This window comes from Typopeltis vanoorti, chromosome 24, assembly GCF_054136105.1.
Source record: "Typopeltis vanoorti isolate ZY-2024b chromosome 24, IOZ_Tvanoo_1.0, whole genome shotgun sequence".
In the NCBI taxonomy this organism is placed as follows: domain Eukaryota; kingdom Metazoa; phylum Arthropoda; class Arachnida; order Uropygi; family Thelyphonidae; genus Typopeltis; species Typopeltis vanoorti.
This window is the reverse complement of record NC_143572.1, coordinates 23,582,230-23,602,107: the sequence shown is the minus strand read 5'-3', so window position 1 is coordinate 23,602,107 and position 19,878 is coordinate 23,582,230. Positions and strand designations below refer to the sequence as shown.

Genomic DNA, 19,878 nt, shown 5'->3' with positions numbered 1-19,878 from the left:
TATCATGTTCATGTTGGGGCATTTTTGAGATTCACTGCTACTTTAACCATCTGGCAGGGTGTGTGAAAATACTGTATCTGGCAGCAATTTTGGTTGGTATATTTCGATTAATAGACAGAGTGAATGTGAACCATCGTTAATGCACTACGTGAGAATGAGAAATATAAGGGAGAACAGGTGTGAATAGAAATATAAGGGAGAACAGGTGTGAATAGAAATACCTGGTTTCAGTTGAAAAAAGGTGGGCACTACTAATGGTAAGGATTTTTCCTAGGAGAGCAAATTCCCTCCGTATTTATATAAAGTCCATTACATATTAAATTAAAATCAGAATCATCACACAAGGTAACTTCAACTCCAACAAATCTCTAATGCGACATATTAAAATACTCAAAACATAATTAATATTTGTGATATTTTGTATGTTCTATAGGTTGCTGGGTGGAGCAAATAACTTATCACATAAACTGTAGACAATGATGGCATAAAAAATTTATAAGGATATTGAAAAAGATTTGTAAAATATAAAAAACTAAAAAATAATAAACTGTAGCTGTATACATTTCGTATCTCAGTAAATAACTATAGGGAGAGACTAACTAATGATCAAGTGATTCATCTAGGCATGGCAGAAATGTGTATTGATTATGGAGCAGCAAATCATCTTGTAAAGTTGTTGTGCTTATTATATGTATTTAGTTATTTTATTTATATTTTGCTTGGTTTTCAAAGGATTTTCTTTTATTTACTGATAATCAATATATACTTTTTACATAGGAAATTATTTATGTATATATTACTATCACTGTTGGAATTATCCATCCTTTTGCGAATCCTCCATACATTTATATAATTTTTTTCTCATTTAGTCAGTGGCTCTTCTGTCTTATCAATAATAGATATCTTGCATGTTCTAGTATTTTGTTGGCGATCAAGAGACATTTCACTTCTTATAATACACGGGATTCATTTTTATTCTGGAATAAATGTCTTTTTACTTATTTCATCTGTTTTAGAAAACTGAAGCATTTATTTCAACGGGCTACTGTAGAGCAAGAAAAACCAGTTTTATTATATAAAACTAGTACAGTACAGACAGAATTACAGTCTCCATAGAATATTTAGAAATAAGTGTAATTATAAAACTGGAAGGTTGTGTAATTACACAAATTGTGTTTTCCATCATAATGAAAAATGCATCCCCCCCCCCCCCACTATGCTACATGCATGCCAGAAACTTTTATTGTAGTACCAAACACAATAATTAAATCCATTTGTTTAACATCCTCTCTCAAATTTTCAGCTGTTGAAAATTTATGTAAAGCAAAGAGCGCGTGTGTGTGTGTGTGTGTGTGTGTGTGTGTGTGTATACACTCTGCTTGGAAAGAGGTCAATGGGGCCCGTGGTGTGAGGAACAAACAGCCATGGCTCCCACCTTAATAAGATGTCCTTTCACTGCAGTGAGATGTGGAATGCAGCAGTCCTATGGGGCATACTTTTACAAGTGTAAGATAGCGATCAGTGAGAATTTTGCACCATTCTTCCTGTAGGCATGTGATGAGGTCTTGAACTGTTGTTGGGGTAGACATTTCTTAATCTCACCTGATGCTCCAGTTCATCCTGCTGATGTTCAATATGGTTGAGATCAGGGCTCTGTGGAGATATTCACATCCATATTTCATATAGCAGCAGCCTTATAACATGGTGCATTTCTCTTGCTGAAAGAGACAGTGGTCAGTTCTTAGAAACGCCACAAAGTAGGAAGCATTGCATTGTCCATTATGTTCAGATACCTCTCTAGTTCAATGTTTGTGGCACTACAGAGGTCTGAAGTCACACCAGGAAAAACTGGAACATAGAATCACACTGCCATCTCCAAATTTCACAGTTGGGGTTAAGCACCCTAGTAAGAGACGCTCACTGGGCGTCTCTTACCCATTCATCTGCTCAGTAGAGGATGTAGCATGATTCATCACTCCATAACGCAGCTTTCCATATCCCATTTTACATGCTCTTTGCACCTTCCAATCAGTGCCCAGAACTCCACATTCTATATGCTGGCTGATGAATGGAGTTCATGTTATCCTTCATAGCACCCTGTGGTCATGTTCAGTGAATGTGGTGGGTCGGCCACTGATTGTTGACTTGGGATGACCCAATTTGTTAACAGTTTGCTGAACAGATAGGCCTCTAACATGTCATCCTATCACAACACCTCTTTCTTTCAAACTCCTTTAGTTCCCTTCTCACAGTTGCACCGACTTGGGAGCATCATATTCCTCCAATTTATACTTGCTAGAAACACATGACTTGGCACAATGCACCTTGCCCATGTTGGTGTGTCCATTGATTTCTTTCCAAGCAGTGTGTGCAGACATCTATACACATTGTTATATGTATATAACTTGAAGTAATTTCATATTGCATTTGAGACCTTTGATAAGATTTAGACATTTCACAAATGCTAATTTTACAAATAAATTCTGCTGAAAAAGTTGACTAACATGCTGTATAAGCATTGTGAAAATGTGACTGCCCGAGATGGAAGTGGCATGCATACCTACAGCTTGTTGCCACCAGTGGTTGACTCATGTTCTGAAACTAATAAGTCAAATTTTAATTCAAAAATCTTCCTTCACTACTTCTTTAACATTCAGAAATGTGGACTTGGAACTGCAATTAATGAATATCTTTGACAGTGTTTTACTTGTCTCTTGTTTACTGAACAATGTAATTTATACTTCCTTTACTTTAGTGAAGCTTTCTGTGATAGCAATAATCATGCAAAAACTTTGTTTAAAAATGTAGATTTGTTTTCTTTCTTTTTTTTTTATATTGGAGAGAAAATGAGTTTGAAAACAATAATCAAACCTTGGAGACTACCAGCCGCCTCTGAAGAAAATACTGACTCAGCCAGAGAAATTGTGGTGTATTGTCTGCAGAATAGAAAAACTAGAAATCCAGGGAAGACTTCAGAAGTTAGAGGCAGTCACAGAAAAGAAGGAAGCATATTAAAATTTCTTAGCAAGTAAGTCAACATATGCTCTGAAAGAATCAGAGAAAAATGTAAGAAAGCAAAGCAATGTAAAAATAGTCCAATCATTCTACATGATTGGACTAAAGGTCTTATAGTGCCCATGCATTAAAAGGGAACCAACTGAATGTGAGAATTGGAGATTAATTTTTGTACTGAGTGTTCCAGGTAAGATTGAAGATGCATGGATAATATTGGACAAAATTAGAATAAAATAGACAATGGAGTAAAAGCTGCTACTGTTGTGGAGATTTCATCTGAATAAATTTAAATGAGACAAATTAGTACACAGTGTTCAAACTAAATGCTTGGCGGAAATAAAACATTTGATCAAAACTGAGAATTCTGAGAAAAATTAAGAGAGAGACCAGGTGGCCTCTCAATGATAGAATCATCATCAAATTCCTGATATGTACCCTCAAGGGGTGTACAGATCAATGATAGAATCATATTAAAAATGAATATATTAAGAAAAAACTTGACATTGTTAGCATTCAGAAATGGGTAAGTAGAGCTAATCTGAGTGGTATGGTCACTTACACAGAATGAGAGGTTAGTAAAGCAGGTGTTTTACTAACCTATTAGGAAAAAAGACCCAGAGGAAGGTGAAGATCTAAGTGGGTTGATGCAGTTTGAACTTTGATTTCAGAAGATTGAAATATAAGATTTGATGATATTAGAGTCCTTAGAAATATCAGACTAACTTGGGGGGAATTGTTGACAGGAAGCTAGTAATACTATAAACTTTTCACGTAGTACTATCATAATATCCTATCATTTTGACAGTATATATTCAGGAATTTGATAAAGTATATATATATATATATATATATATATAATTCAATTGTAAATTCATACAACAAACAATTGAAAACAACCATAGTCTCAAAAAAGCCAAACAGCAAACAGATGATTGCAGTCAAACTACAAGGAGGAACTATCACCAGAGATAGATATGCTATAGCAAAAAGAATTGAGGAATTCTACTCGATATTATACCAGGATGATGAATTAAATGAAGAAGACAACTACAACACAGCTGAAGTACCACACATTCTACCAGAAGAAGTTATGCAGAGCATTCAAAGCTTCCAAAATGGGAAAGCTGCAGGTGAGGATGGAGTTATAGCTGAACTTCTAAAAACAAGTGGAGAAATAATCTACGAACTCTTAGCAAAACTATTTACTTTATGCCTGAAGAAAAATGATGTACCAACAACATGGAAGAAGGCTACCCAAGAGGCAAGGAATAAGAAAAGTCTCATTGACTATGTTATTGTTGATAGTGATGTTTTCTCCCTGTTGCAGGACACCAGAGCGTACAGAGGATTTGAAATTGGAAGCGATCATTATTTAGTCTTGAGCAGGATAAAATTGAATTTCATATTGAAAAGATTAACATGTAAGAAAGTTTTAAAGCAAATAAAAGTTGAGCAGCTCTCAGATGTGAACTGTAGACTAAAATACACAAAGATTATCGAAGAAAAAAATGAAAGAGTTTGAGAACAGGAACCAAACCGTGGAGATTCGGTGGCAAGCCTTGAAGAAAACCTGATTGATTCAGCCAGAGAGGCATATGGTGAGGTTGTCTGCAAGGATAGAAAAATCAGAACTCCATGGTGGGCACAGCAAGTTAAAGAGGAAGTGAAGGAAAAGAAGAAAACATATCAAATGTTCCTGGCAAATAAGCCAGCTTTTGCTCTTAGAGAATACAGAGACAAATGTAAGAAAGCTAAACACTGTGTAAAACTAGCTAAACAAAAGTCATGGGAGGACTTTGGCAAGAACATAGAAAATAAATATCAAAAAGGTGGCAAGATATTCTGGAGGTTGTTGAAGAAGCTTAGGAATGGAGGAAAGAGTGCTGTAAAAGGAGTTAGAGATGATAAAGGTGACATGAAAACAGGAGAAAAAGATATCCTTGAAGTATGGAGTAATTACTTTGAAAAATTGCTAAATGAAACAAGCAGTGATAGCACAGTGGTAAAAACACTCAACAGGCATGCAGTCCATATACATATCCATACTTGAAATAGAAAAAGGCTTGAAATGTGGAAAGGCAGCAGGAGTAGATGATATTCGACCAGAAATGCTGGGGTATGGTAGTATAAAAGTCTTACATTGGCTGCACTGCATAGTTCAGAAAGCCTGGGCAGAGGGACGAATTCCCGATGATTGGAGTAGAGCTCTCATAGTACCCATATATAAAAAGGGAAATAAAACTGAATGTGAGAATTACAGAGGTATTTCCCTACTGAGCGTTCCTGGCAAGATCTATGCAAGTATATTTGAGAAACGGTTGAGAAGAATTGTGGAAGAAAAGCTTGATGAAGAACAAGCTGGATTCAGGCCAAATAGAGGCTGTCAGGATCAGATCTTCACTTTACGACAAATAGTCGAGAAAGCATGGGAATATAAAAAAGATCTGTATTTAAGTTTTGTCGATCTGGAAAAGGCATATGACAAGGTTCCAAGAGAGAAGCTATTCAATACGCTACAATTATATGGTGTCAATGGGGCATTATATCAAGCAATGCATAGTCTTTATTTGAGTTGTAAGTCAGCAGTTAGAATTGAAGGAAGCACCGGAAGATGGTTTAATGTTAAATCTGGTGTGAGACAAGGATGTACATTATCCCCTCTGTTATTCATTATCTGTATGGATGACATTATGAAGGAAAGTGGTATTAAACATGATATCAGAATTGGAGATGTTAATGTCAGCTCTTTGCTTTATGTTACAATGTTATACTTCTAAATAAGTCTGCTACAAGTTTGCAAGATTCGCTGACTAAATTGAATAATGGTTGTAATAGATATGGTATGAAGGTCAGCATTAAAAAGACAAAGACAATGAAAATAGGTAGAATTGTTGAAAATGTCAACTGTGTTGTGAGTGGGGAACCTGTGGAACAAGTAAAACATTTCAGCTACTTAGGCATGATTTTTACTGAAGATGGTAAATTAAATATGGAAATAGGCAGCAGAATCAACAAAGCTGGTATGGTAGGCAGTCAATTGAATAAATTCATATGGAATAAGAGAGAAATTAGTCGGAACACTAAATTAGCTGTATAGAAGACAGTGTTCAAACCAGTTTTCACTTATGGGTCAGAAGTAAAACACTTGACCAAAGACTAGAAAACGCATATATGAGCGTCCTGTGAATGATTAGAGGCGTGAACAGATGTCATCAATGGCAATATCATATTAAAAATGAGGATATTAGGAAAAAACTTGACATTGTCAGCATCCAGGAATGCGTTAGCAGAGCTAATCTCAGGTGGTATGGGCGAGGAAAGATTAGCAAAACAAGTGTTCTTTGCCAGGTTTGCAGGAAAACAACCGAGAGAAAGACCAATATATAGGTGGATTGATACGGTACAAAGTGCCTTAGACGATAGAAATATAAGATCTGATAATGTTGGAGTCTTGACAAGTAACAGACTGGTTTGGAGGAAAATTGTAGATAGGGCGTTAGTAATGATGTAAATTTTTCCTGTACACCTCTTGAGGATACATGTCAGGAATTTGATGATGATGATGATGAAAAAAAGGTGAGATAGAAGACTTGACAAAGTACTGACCCATCAGTCTACTATCAGTGGTTTACAAAAGTCTTAGCTAATAGACTGTGTGTGACTCTGGACCTAGCACAGCCAAAAGAACAGGCAGGTTTTCGAAGGGGCTTTAGTGCAATGGACCATATTCAAGTTGTACAGCAGATTATTAAAAGGTGTAATGAAAATCAATTACCACTATGTCTTGGTTTTATTGATTATGAGGAAGCCTTTGATTTACTTAAAGCATTACGAAACCAACGAGTGGAGGAGCCGTACATCAGAACCATCAAATCGGCATACACCAATGCCACAGCAGCAATTCATTTCAATGGAAACATCTATTGTGGGAATAAAGAAAGGTATAAGACAGGGTGACACAATATCTCCAAAATTATTCACAGCGTGCATAGAAGAAATATTCAAACTTCTTGATTGGGAAGAGAAAGGTTTGAAGATAAACCGAAGATATTTAAGCCATTTACACTTTGGAAATGACATAGTTATCTTTACTTCAACTGCACATGAATTACAGACTCGATGGGGATCCATGAGCTCCAAATTGCTAGCAGAACAGCAGGCCTAAAGAAGACCCAAGTTATGTCCAACCAGAAATAATAAAAATCAATAATGAGGAAATTAAGGAAGTATTCAATTACATATACTTAGGGCAACAGGTATCTTTGGAACAAAATATCATGGATGAAATTAAAAGGTGTGCAATGCTTGGGTGGAAAGCATTTGGAAAATTACATTCAATATTCAAAAGCCAACTACCCATTATGCCTGAAGAGAAATTCTTATACTGACATATGTCTCTGAAACATGGACACTGAATGCAAAGGAAATTCAAAAATTAAGAACAACACAATTTAGTATGGAAAGAAGTATGCTTGGTATCACAAAAGGAATACATAGATAAGAAATCAAACCAAAGTCTCTGACATCATAGGAATAGTGAAACATCTGAAGTGGCAGTGGGCTGGGCATATTTCCCGAAGACAAGATCAGCGATGGACAAAAGAAGTACTGGATTGGATTCCATGAGAGGAAAAACGACCATGACGCCGACCTAAATCATGGTGGATTGATGATATCATCAGGTTTGCAGGAGTGACATGGAAAAGGAGAGCCATGGACAGAGAGTGTTTGAGTAATCTTGGGAAGGCCTTCATCCAGCAGTGGATTGATGATGGCTGATGATGATGATATATAACTGGAGAATGAAATTTTGCACAATCAACAGAAGGAATGGAGAATTGCATATTGAGACTTATTTATGCCTGTGGTCCCAAGAAGATTCTAAAGAAGTGGTAATTTTCCAGTCGGCAAAAAAAAAGGAAAAATTTGTCGTTGAAGATCTAAACAGGAGAGTAGGAAAATATGGAGATGCCTGTGCAATAATAGTCCTAACACTCATTGTGGGAGATGCAACTATTAACACAGTAAAAAAACATTTTTGCGAGCAATATCTTCAGTACAGATGGATCATGAAATTAGACATTCTCGGAAAAATAAAAAGCATCTTGAAAGTACCTAATAGGTAATTGAGCATGTCCATGGAGAGAGAGAGAGAGAGAGACAAAAAAGGAAAAAAGTATGTAGCTAAACAAATCTTGAGAAGAGTGGTGAGAAGAAAGAAATGAAATATCAGAAGGGTGGCAAAATGTTATGTAGGCTATTAAAAAAAAAAATGCTTAGAATTGGAGGGAAAAGTACTGTAAAAGGAATCGGATAAGACAAGATTGATACTGGCTCTACTGATGTGAAATTGGTGATGTTATGGTCCTGTATATTATTTCAGCTACTCAGGAATAATATTTAGCAAAGGTGACAAATTAAACATGGAAATAGACAACAATAAACAAAGCTAGTTTGGTGGGGGAGTCGTTTGAATAAATCTGGAATACTTGAGGAATTATTATAAAGTGAAAGCACCAACTAGCTGTATACAAAAAAGCATTCAAACTAGTTTTAACTTGTGAATCTGAGAGCTGGGTTTGTAATAAAACAGAAGCTATAAATATATTAGGGCCTAGTTGGCCAAGTGGTTAGCATATCTACTAACCAACAGGCTTCCAATCCATCATAACAAATAGGCATGAACTTGACATTGTTAGCATAAAAAATTGCATGAACATAGCCAATTTATGATGGCATCATTGCTTAAGTAGAGAGGTTAGCAAAACAGGTGCTTTGTCAGGATGACAGAAAAAAAAAGGGAGGTAAACCGAAATCTAGGTGGATTGCTGGAAATGCTTTAGAAGGTCTAAACATAAGCTCTTGACAGTATTGGAATCCTGACAGATAACATTAATTTGGTGGAAGGTTGTTGATAGGAAGTTAGTTATAATTTAGACCTATCCTGCAGTACTGCCATATCCTGTATATCTCTTGAGTGTAGGCATCAGGAATTTAATGATTGTGATAAAAGCAGGGGGGTAAGATTTTAAAAATCTTGATATGAAAAAATAAGGGCTCTTATGCATTTTAACAAGATATAGTTTTGCATTGACTTGATGTGCCTCAATTATATCAGAATTTCATTCCCTGTTGAAAATGTTATATGAAATGTTTAACATATTAAAAATATATATCAATTATGGGATGAATTTGGATAGTTATATCAGCATCAAAAATACTTTAATGCTGTCATTTTCAGATAATTGGAGCGTTAAAGGCAAGAGGAGGAAAACTACTGGTACTGGACGCCTTAGGCATCTTAGAAAAGTTTGGAGGAGATTTAAGTAAGTTAATATCATTTTTGAATTGTTTTTTTTTATAGAACAATGTAAAGTATTCTGAAAATTCATTGCATCTGTAATGCACTGGGTTTCAGCTGGCAACTAACAGCCGACTCAGAACTGGTACGGACCAGAGGAATCCAACTGTCTAATTAAAACAAATCATATTGCAGAATGGATGTCGAGAGGTGTTGCCACCGATATGTTTTTTTGCCCTGTGGTCTGAATGTTTAAGTGATAGAATATCGATCAAGATCGTGGGCAATTGGCAGGAGTAAACATAACTCCTTTGAGGTGGAAATGTGGGGTGGAGCTCTGGTCTAGCTGGTGAGATTACTTACTATTTCTATTGAAAACTTTTTCTTGCACTCATCAGGCTTCTCCTGATGAGTGCAAGATTGCACAATTTATTATTTGGTAAGTAATTATATAAAGATATTACAGGATAATATTTTTCTAAGTTTTTCAGTAGCATATGTCATCAGAGGAAGCCTGTTGAGCTACTGAAAGTAATTCCCAGTGACTACTTTCGTTATACTGGGTCCGGGTGACCATTGAGGATCCTGAAGAGATATGCCTGGCTCCGTTGTGAAATCCGAGAAGGATTGGGCTGTCATGCTGTTCTTTAACGTGGAGTTGGTTGCCCACCTTGGCATACCTGTGTGTCCATGACGGGGAATTAAGACCAAACGATGTCTTGTTGGGAAGAGGTGAGAGTGCCCTTAAAGACTCACTGTGCCCCTATGCACATTTCACCGTAGGGAGGTTCTTTCTAACTCACAGGCATTGGGTTTCTCAGTGGCTTGAGGATCGTGGATCTCACTGAGTCGATATACCTAATAATGAATTACTCTGACTGATGAATATAATATTATTTGAAGTTCCCTGTTAGGAGTAGGATCTAGTTCCTAGATGTAAGCTAGCGTGTAAGTTAGGAACAAGAAATCATATGCTTGGTCATGATTACAATAATAGAAGTGAATAACCCCACACCATTCAGGTGTGACATGTGGGCACCAAATCGTCTGCAGACGACCTAGGTACTGAACTGGGTGTCGTGCTTAGAAGAGCAGCCACTGTTTCCTGTATATAGTAGGAAACAGTGGCTGCTTAGAATGTATCCCCACCTTTATCCACAGGGGATACATTCCAAGACACCCTGCAGATAGCACCGAACCCTATATATGCTGTTTTTTCCTATACGTAAAGTAAAATTTATAAATTAATCATAGTAAGAGATTAACAGCAATAACTAATAAAATAGAACAATTATAACAACATACTGTAATAAAAGTTATCTGAATGTTAATGGAATCTTAGGAACCTCAGCATACGTTTTTTTATTATTATTTTATGAAGTCAAAACCTTTTTCACTTAAAAGGAAGTACTTTACAGCTTCTCTTTGACATATCCGAATTGCCAGCATCACTACCCAGGGACTTTGGGGCCGTTAAGTAAAATAAGGATTACTTGAACATGAGCACTATGATACTGCAACATTTGATTTGATAACTGAGAACTACTCAGAACAACACGCAATTTAAAACTTATGAATTGTCTATTACTGAAAGAAAAAAAACCATGGAGCTTAATTTCGGTGATGTAAAATTACATAGGCATAGTGGATATTAGATCCAACATTATTTCAAAACCAAATGTTTGTAGACACTGAAAGTTTCCTAAGTTGACCTGAGAGCTTACGAGAATACAGTCCTCAGCACTACTTCTTAAATAGCTAAGGCAACTCGGGGATGCCGAGCATTCTATTCTTGTAAGCTCTTGGCTCAACTTACGAAACTTTCATAGTTTCTACAAACATTTGGCTTTGAAATAATGGTGGATATAATGGAAATAAGACTTAGCCAATGTAAATATAAATTGCATATTTCTGGAATTTTTCATTTAATATTTGCGAACTGGGGTTGACCGGGAGGGGGGGGGGACTACGGCACTTAATATGTTTTTTGCTCAAGATTAACGGCACAAAATGTGTATTATATTCTTCATTTCCATTGTAATATTAATCCTCATCCTCTGTAAAATATTGTTTTCTATTTATAGCTTCTTAGAGTATCCATCCTGGTTTAAGTAGACATGGACAATGAAGAACTTATACTTGGCATTCCTTTTCTATCCTAGAATTTGTGGTATATATTCTGGGATACCTATTTTTTAATTTAAAGAAAAGTGAACATGAGTCTGGAATTCAATGTTAGTGCAAACAATATGTGGCAGCCTTTTCAGTAAAATTGTGCAAAAAAATTTTGCATTAAACAAAATTTGCAGAAAATGTCGTTTGCTTACACTTGGATAAAGGATTAAACCAAGAATATAATTTCTTGACATCTTTAATTTGTAGTATAACCAAGTGAAAAAACTTTCAACATCTTCAGCCTTGGTATTTCTTCTGAATAGTGACTCTTCCCGTAATGCATTGCATTATACACATCTGAAGGGGGTGGGTGTGTTTTGCCTTATGGGATACTGAAGCAATTGATGTGAAGTCATTAGTCTCCATATACAAGTAGCCCAGTCATTAAGTTACTGCAAACATTGTTTGCTTACACTTGGATAAAGGATTAAATCAAGAATATAATTTCTTGGTGTATTTAATTTGCAATATTCTAGATATCCAGAATATTTTCAGTCTGGAGTGTCGCGCGTGAATTTAACGTCCGATTTCTTTAACAGATTCTTTTCCTTGAGCACAGTTTGTGAAGTGTGCTTTCATCATTAAAACTAAATATGATTTCTTATGTCCAGAAATGAGTTATCCTGATGAGATCAGCTGTGGATTAAGAGTGGGAGAATCCATATTAGTAACCACTAGTTAATTTCTCTAGGTAGTGAAGTTGCCTGCTGATAACTTTCTCCATTTTTTTTTTTTTTTAATAAATTAACATAAGGACAGTGGGACAATAATTAGATGTCTAACTTATCTTTTTTATGGTGAAGGCAGAGGCTTTCTTATATGCTGTTGTGTATATGCTTGGTTTTATGCTACCTTATACAAAATATAGGAAGATTATTATTTCTGAAGTTCAAGTTTTGGCACAAATGGGGAATACCATGTTGGAAGTTTTTTTTTCCACTTGATTTGACTATAATAAATTTAGTTTAATTCTTTATCCAAGTGTAAGCAAACAAAGTTTGCGCCTGAAGTATTTTCAGGACTGAGGCAACTTGTGGTAAAGGTGGACCAAGCTCTCATCACTCTTAGTATCTCCCATAATGCAAAACACATCTCCTTGAGGACTTGTATAATGCTATGCATTAAGGGAAGGGCCACTACCCAGACCGGTTTCGACCTTTATTGAGGTCTCGTCAGTGGGAGCTAGACCCAGAGATGGTGATACTAATGTGGAAGCAATGGAGAAGTCATATTTACCTATAAGAGTTGCCAAAAGGTATCTCACCTTATTATTAAATTACTCTGCATTTAGAGAAAGATGTTGGAAGTTTTTTTCCCACTTGGTTAGACTATAATAAATTTAGTTTAGTCCACCTTTACCACGGGTTGCCTCAGTCCTGAAGATACTTCAGGTGCAAACTTTGTCTGCTTACACTTGGATAAAGAATTAAACTAAATTTATTATAGTTTAACCAAGTGGAAAAAAAACTTCCAACATCTTTCTCTAAATCCAGAGTAATTTAATAATAAGGTGAGACACCTTTTGGCAACTCTTATAGGTAAATATGACTTCTCCATTGCTTCCACCTTACTATCACCATCTCTGGGTCAGGCTCCCACTGATGAGACCTCAATCAAAGTCGAAACTAGTCTGGGTGGTGTCCCTTCCCTTAATGCATAGCATTATACACGTCTGCAAGGAGATGTGCTTGGCATTATGGGAGGTACTAAGACAAGGAATGATGAGAGCTTGGTCCACCCTTTACCAAGAGTTACCTCAGTCCTAAAGGACTGAGGTAACTCTTGGTAAAGGGTGGACAAAGGGTTATAATACTTCAGGCACAAACTTTGTTTGCTTACACTTGGATAAAGGATTAAACTGAATTTATTATAGAAAGCATGTAGTGAGCTGTTTTTCATATAGATATGATGCATAATTTGTCTTGATCACCTACACGAGAGTTAAAAGATTGCCATTTCTACATTATAGCTATTTTCAAAGATTTTTTATTATTCTTTAATGAGAAGCAGGATCAAACAATTCAGCATATCTGAAGTGGCTTTGGGTCATTAAGATGGCAAATTTTTATGTGGAACTGTTTTGCCACACTTGATTTATTTTTTAAATATGGAGTTCCTGAAGTGATAATGTATGAAAATGCAGTAAAACTGAGTTATATAGTGCTTACTATAGTTATTGTGAAGGCTTTAAAAAGTAGTGCATTCAATAGCCAATTAAAAAAACTTGCATGCTTTGAACTTATTTATTTTTTTTATTTTTTTTTTTCAGAAAAGTTATAATAGTCTAAATTTCAGTTTGCAAACTTTCATGTCTTTAAATTATGTATAAATATCTCATTTCAGTCATGGATTTAGAGAAGGTGGACAAGCCAAATCCCAGAAGCGTGGAGCAGCAGCCCCAGCATCAGCAGCTGTTGCCAAATAACTTTAAATGTAAAGTTCTTTAAGAAATAAAATATTGTTGTGAAGAATGTTTCTTACAGTTTTTGTGTATTTTTCCCCCCCTAAAATTATTAAAGTGAGAAGTATCGGATCAAGTCTGACTTGTTAATGAACTTTTTTTTTTTATTATCTCCTGATACCATTTTTATAAATAGTATGGTCAACAACCTTTTCATAAATTGGTCTCTTTATAATAGATCCTTTTCTGGGCTTCTGCTCTGCAGATTCACCTGACAAAATGATCATGAAGATTGGATAAAATTTGTGTAACACTCATCAAATTGCCAATGTTACTTTGTTTGCGAATAAAGGCATCACTAATAGACAATACTGCACATATGTCACTAAATGCAATTATCATGGCTTGTACCATCATGTAGCTCTTTTCCAGCTGTCTACCAATAGTCCTTTTAAACTCAAAGACCAGTATACTCTGATTTTGCCAGTCTACATAGATAGTAACTGATTGCGTATGCTGTCTTCCTAAGCTGATTCAATATCCATTCTCTAAATTGTGGAGGCTCCATCTGGACATGCACCCTGTTGAATCCTGATAGTGGTGCAGTGTAATTGGAGGATTAATAAGGGAGGTGTGGAGTGTCGTAATAAAACATCGACTGGAAGCCCTGATTCATATATTTTGGAACAGGAAGGGAAATTCCTGTATGAATTATGTATTATGTATTCATAATTCATCAACTCGAAAGGATGAGAGCATCAGGTTTTTATATCCTATAAAAGGTATATTTCTCAGTATCAATTACACAGCTGTGGAAGGTCTGTGACAGCCCAGGAAGTCAAAGTAGGATGACATTTCAAAGGAATGAAGAAAAATGAGCCACGGAATGTTTCAACCTCTTAAAAATTAATTTAGATAAGAAGCCAAGATACATCCTATAAAGGGATGGGTATTCCAGTGATGATAGTGATATTCTCTATCCAAGACACGCAGAATAACTAAAACACATGAACTAGGAGGACAAGATAAATCTTTAGAAATATCTGGTGATAAGGGATAGGTATGACTTGGATATACCACGAGCAAGAAAAAAACGGTCCAGCACTTTTAATACCTAAGGGCATTACATAAGCCACATCAATCTGAAAGGACATGTATGAGATGGAATTAGTATGGAAATACCTGACATACAGAGAAAAAACATTTGTGGGGCAGATGGAGAATATACGTTGGAGAGAAATCACCTTAATGCATAGATTTGAGATGGTAGGGAAAAACGGCAATTTTGCTTTGGTCAGAAAAATGAAGGATAATTATAAGATTGGCCATAAATTCTCAGGAGTGGTGGTGAAGATTTTGGAAAAATTGGTTAGGGCCTGCATTCAGAAATAGGTTGACAGTGAATCTCTATTTTGCAATGAACAACATGGGTTTACTAAGGGAAGGTCATGTTTTAGCAACTTGCTCACATTCTATAACAATGTTACCACTGAATTGGACAAGGGGAATGGATACACCATAATACTTTTGGATTTTGGTGAGGCTTTTGACAAAATACAGCATGGTCGACTGTTGCATTTGGAGAAAATGGGTTTGTTTTATTTATACAGTATTAGCATAGATAGATAGGATGGCTGACTGACATATCAGAAAGTGGTATATGGCGGGGGGGGGATCTGTGTGCAAGGTTTAAGGTAACAAGGAGCAGTTCTTTGTCCACTGTTATTCAATGTGTACATTAATGATATTGGGAAGGATTTGACGAGCGACATACAGCCATTTGCTGATGATGCAAAGATAGGTAGGGTAATCAGGAATGCTGCTGATATGCACTCTGCAGAATGATTTGAATAGGCTGGAATTGTGGGCATGGAAAAACCGGTATTAGTTCAATGTCAGTAAATGTAAATCAATCACTTCGGCATGATTAGATATCCAATGTATTATATATTGGTGTGATTAGGCAAGTGATCTTGGAGTGTTAATAAATAGGAGGTTGAAGTTCAGGGCCATGTGGCAAATATAACTCAAAAGATAATTGCAATGCTAATTGAAACGGACGTGCTGTATGTATGTAAAGATAAGCATGGTATTTTGCCTTGATAAGACCTAACTTGGAGTATTGCAGAGGTCTGGTTTCCATTGCGATTCTGATATATTGGAGGGAGTACAAAGGAGAGTGTTAAAAATGATATCAGGATTGTGGAATACTGATTATGAAGACATTGAAAATTTGTAGACTGCAGACACTAGCAAACAGGAGAAAGAGGGTTGATATAATTGAGACTTACAAACTTCTAAAAGAGTCATACAAGATTTCAACTAATGGAATTTTTAAATAAATTTATGGAGGGTGGGGAAAGGACGAGATGGCATCCTTGGAGGCTGCCAAGAACGGTGTAAGGGCTAGATTTTTCTCAGAGGGTGGTGCGTGATTGGAATGGATTACCTTTGCATGTTGTGAGTGCAAGCAGTGTGAATGAATTCAATAATAAGTATGATAGCTGATGTGTATATATATATATAAACTCTGAAGCGCAGACTCCAAATTTAACTACAGTTTTTGATAGCTCTGCTGTTGTTAGTGTTTAATGTTTCTGTCGGTCTTTTTGTATACACCTTTGTGTTTTGACATCTGATGAAGTTGGCTTACCAACGAAACTAGTTGAGTCCTTATTAAACTTTTATTATTAATTATCTCGGTTTTTACGTCATTAAAATTATTGAACATATGAACATACACACCGAAGCCAAAATATAAGGGAAGGGTTGGGAGATATCTGCTCTGATGTACTCAACATTTCCAAGCCATCGGATAGTCTGTCATCGAGGGCTTTTCGATCAATTTTCATTAAAATGGTCTTCCTTTCACCATTTTAACTGGATTACTCGTTACAAATGGTAGGTGACGATGTTACAAATTATGTAGTTTGTATTGTTTGTCTCTCATTTCAGATTTTCGTACTAATGCAGATGTTCCTGATTCAGACGTCGGGTTAAAAATTGCTATTATCAGTACCTGACGCAAAAGGTCTCAAATCAATAACTGATCTCGATAAACAAATAATGGCAAAGATGTGAGAGTGTTTTGTGGGGATAAATACGGGACAGATCATTATATAGTGATAGCTAAGATTGTCTCATGCTACTTAAATAGACTACCTAAATAGATAAAAATTGCTATTATCAGTACCTGACGCAAAAGGTCTCAAATCAATAACTGAATCTCGATAAACAAATAATGGCAAAGATGTGAGAGTGTTTTGTGGGGATAAATATGGGACAGATCATTATATAGTGATAGCTAAGATTGTCTCATGCTACCTAAATAGATAAAAATTGCTATTATCAGTACCTGATGCAAAAGGTCTCAAATCAATAACTGATCTCGATAAACAAATAATGGCAAAGATGTGAGAGTGTTTTGTGGGGATAAGTACGGGACAGATCATTATATAGTGATAGCTAAGATTGTCTCATGCTACCTAAATAGACTACCATCTCACATGAAGATAGTAGAACTATTAAGATGGCTACATAGAGAATAGGGCTGTTATAAGTCAACGATATGCAGGATTTATACACAACATAATCGGATTTAATCAGAGGGAAAAGACATCTATGTTGCATAATCCTTTTTAGAAATGTGTACATGAGGCTGCTGAAGAGACTATAAAAGAGAATGTAATAGCGAGTTAATATAATTTAGAATGGTACTTTCAAAAAGAAAACACACAAAAGAGGTGGTTAAGCAGTAAATCTCTCAGGATAGAAAAAGAGTACAATATATTAAGAAACAAGTGGAGGGAGGGGAAAAGAGTGGTTAAGGCTAAACAAGAATAGGGGAAATTAAATGCAGTGAAATTGAACACTTAATGGGATATTATTGATCTGAAGTTCGACGATTTATACAACAGGGAAGAGTTTCTTTTAGATCTTGAGTAGAAACTAATTCCGCTTTAAGATTTTAAAAGATATTACGAACTTTTGCTATTTGAAGATAAAGTAAAATAAGGTGATGACAGGTTATTGGCAGGAGAAAGGAGTTTGAAGTAGGAATTGAGGAGGTAATACGGGATTTTCTTGTATCAAGCAGAGGCGGCTAAGCTTTGGCGTAATGATAGTAGTGATGCTGAAATATGGTGATCGTAAATTATTATAGACCCCGACTGTGATGTGATATTCAGTCAAGTCATTGCGAGTTAGGACATCTATTATGACTGGATTTTTTCATATATCATCCATGTATAAGAAGGATAGTAAAATACTAAGGATAATAGGGAAATGAGTGACTTGTTCAATTATTAGAGTATTTTGTCAATTTATGAGAGATAGAAATGATTCAAGATATCCTTATAATGATCATAAAACAGTCTGGTTTTAAGCAGAAAGATATTGTATGGATAATATATTTTCATTACGATAATTATCCAAAAGTATTTTGCTAAGAAGAAAAAAAAGAGAAAGCTTGCGACATTATCCAAAAAAAGAATGTGACAGGAATTGGACAGAAAAAGTGCAGATGGAGAACGCTATAGCATGAAAGTCCCTCATATAGATCTTAGGAATGAATATATTCAAACAGAGACGGAAGTGGTAGGTATTGATCTTAATTTTTTCTTTGATGAGGTGGTTGTTAGTCTTATGCCTATTGATATTTTTTTGTCTATGTTTGCTTGTTCGTCTAGCTAGTATGCAAGTTTTGTGGTATGAAAAACCCTATTTTCAAAAGAGAAGCCTTCGACCGCCATATGAGACCAGCTAAGTACAGGACAAGGAGAATATAGAATATCAGATGAGAAAATTGTTGGATGCATATAAACTTTGAAACCCTAAAAGTCAATCTGTTAAAATTCAAGTTCCTAATAGTTGCTGGCAACCGATCTTAAGTTTGAGGTGAAAACTATAAATCAGTGGAAACCTTCAAGCATCTGGGCTCTATGGCGGATAATTTACGCCGGTGTGAAGTAGACATGGCATTTCGAACAGGACAGCAGTTAATGGTTATTAGAACTATGAACATGGCATTTCATAGACTCACAAGGTTTCAAGGAAAACTAAGAAGATGTTGTATTATTGGGCAATTATAGAGAATATGACTTTATGGATGTTGTATTGGACTCTTAATAATATACAAAGGAAACAAGTAGATATCACGGAGATGGATTATTACAGACGAAGTGTGAGAGGAATGTATATATTCAAATAGAGATCGATAGCGTCTGTAGTTGAGAGGATGGTGAGAAGTGATTTGAAATTGTATTAGTCATATCTACAATATGGATGAAATATATTGCTCTCCTTGCACTTAATATCCATTAATGACATCTATTTTAATGTAATATAATATATAATGGTAATTGCAATTTTAATAAGCGGTTCGTATCCATGGCACTGTTCATGTGTGTATGCACGTTAAGGTAGTTGGGTGGTTAACGGATAAGTCGAGAGAATACGAGAAGAAGGGCACTGAGAAATATGAACTAGCCACTCTCTGGAAGAAAGAAAAATAAGAAATCCATGAGCTACCCGGAGAGACACCAATGAAAGAACTATCGTCCTTTGAGGATTGGAAAAATCGTTGAGAATGAAATCTGAGAACAGAGTTATTCACAAATGAAAACGACTGAGAAAGGTGACAGTTGATCAATGACTATTTTTGATCAACTTATTCTTTGATCACTTATTTCTAACCAAACCCTAGATTCATCATCGTCATCAGAAGTACTTAAAGATCCACAACTACGAAAGACAAGTATATTTGTCTTTCGTAGACTAAATATGTATTTTAATTAGGTGGTAATTAGTCTTAAGCCTATTTATATATTATATAAATCAAGTGGATATTAAATCCAGCATTATTTCAAAGCCGAATGCAGAAACTATTAAAGTTTCATACGAATATTGACCAGAGAGCTTATGGGAATACACTCGCCAGCATTTACGAGTTTCCCTAGCGGGAACCTATAGAGACATGATCGATAGC

General features: G+C 35.7%; 1 protein-coding gene across 1 annotated transcript in view; it reads left to right on the top strand.

Annotated features, from left to right (window-relative positions):
- RpL37a (ribosomal protein L37a) overlaps positions 1-13,962 on the top strand; it is a 34,742-nt gene extending 20,780 nt beyond the window's left edge. Inside the window, exons 3-4 of the mRNA XM_090413720.1 lie at positions 9,257-9,341; positions 13,835-13,962. Of these exons, the coding sequence (XP_090269846.1) occupies positions 9,257-9,341; positions 13,835-13,916 (167 nt within the window). The 3' untranslated portion in view covers positions 13,917-13,962. The remainder of the gene's footprint in view (positions 1-9,256; positions 9,342-13,834) is intronic.
- Positions 13,963-19,878: the final 5,916 nt, after the last annotated feature.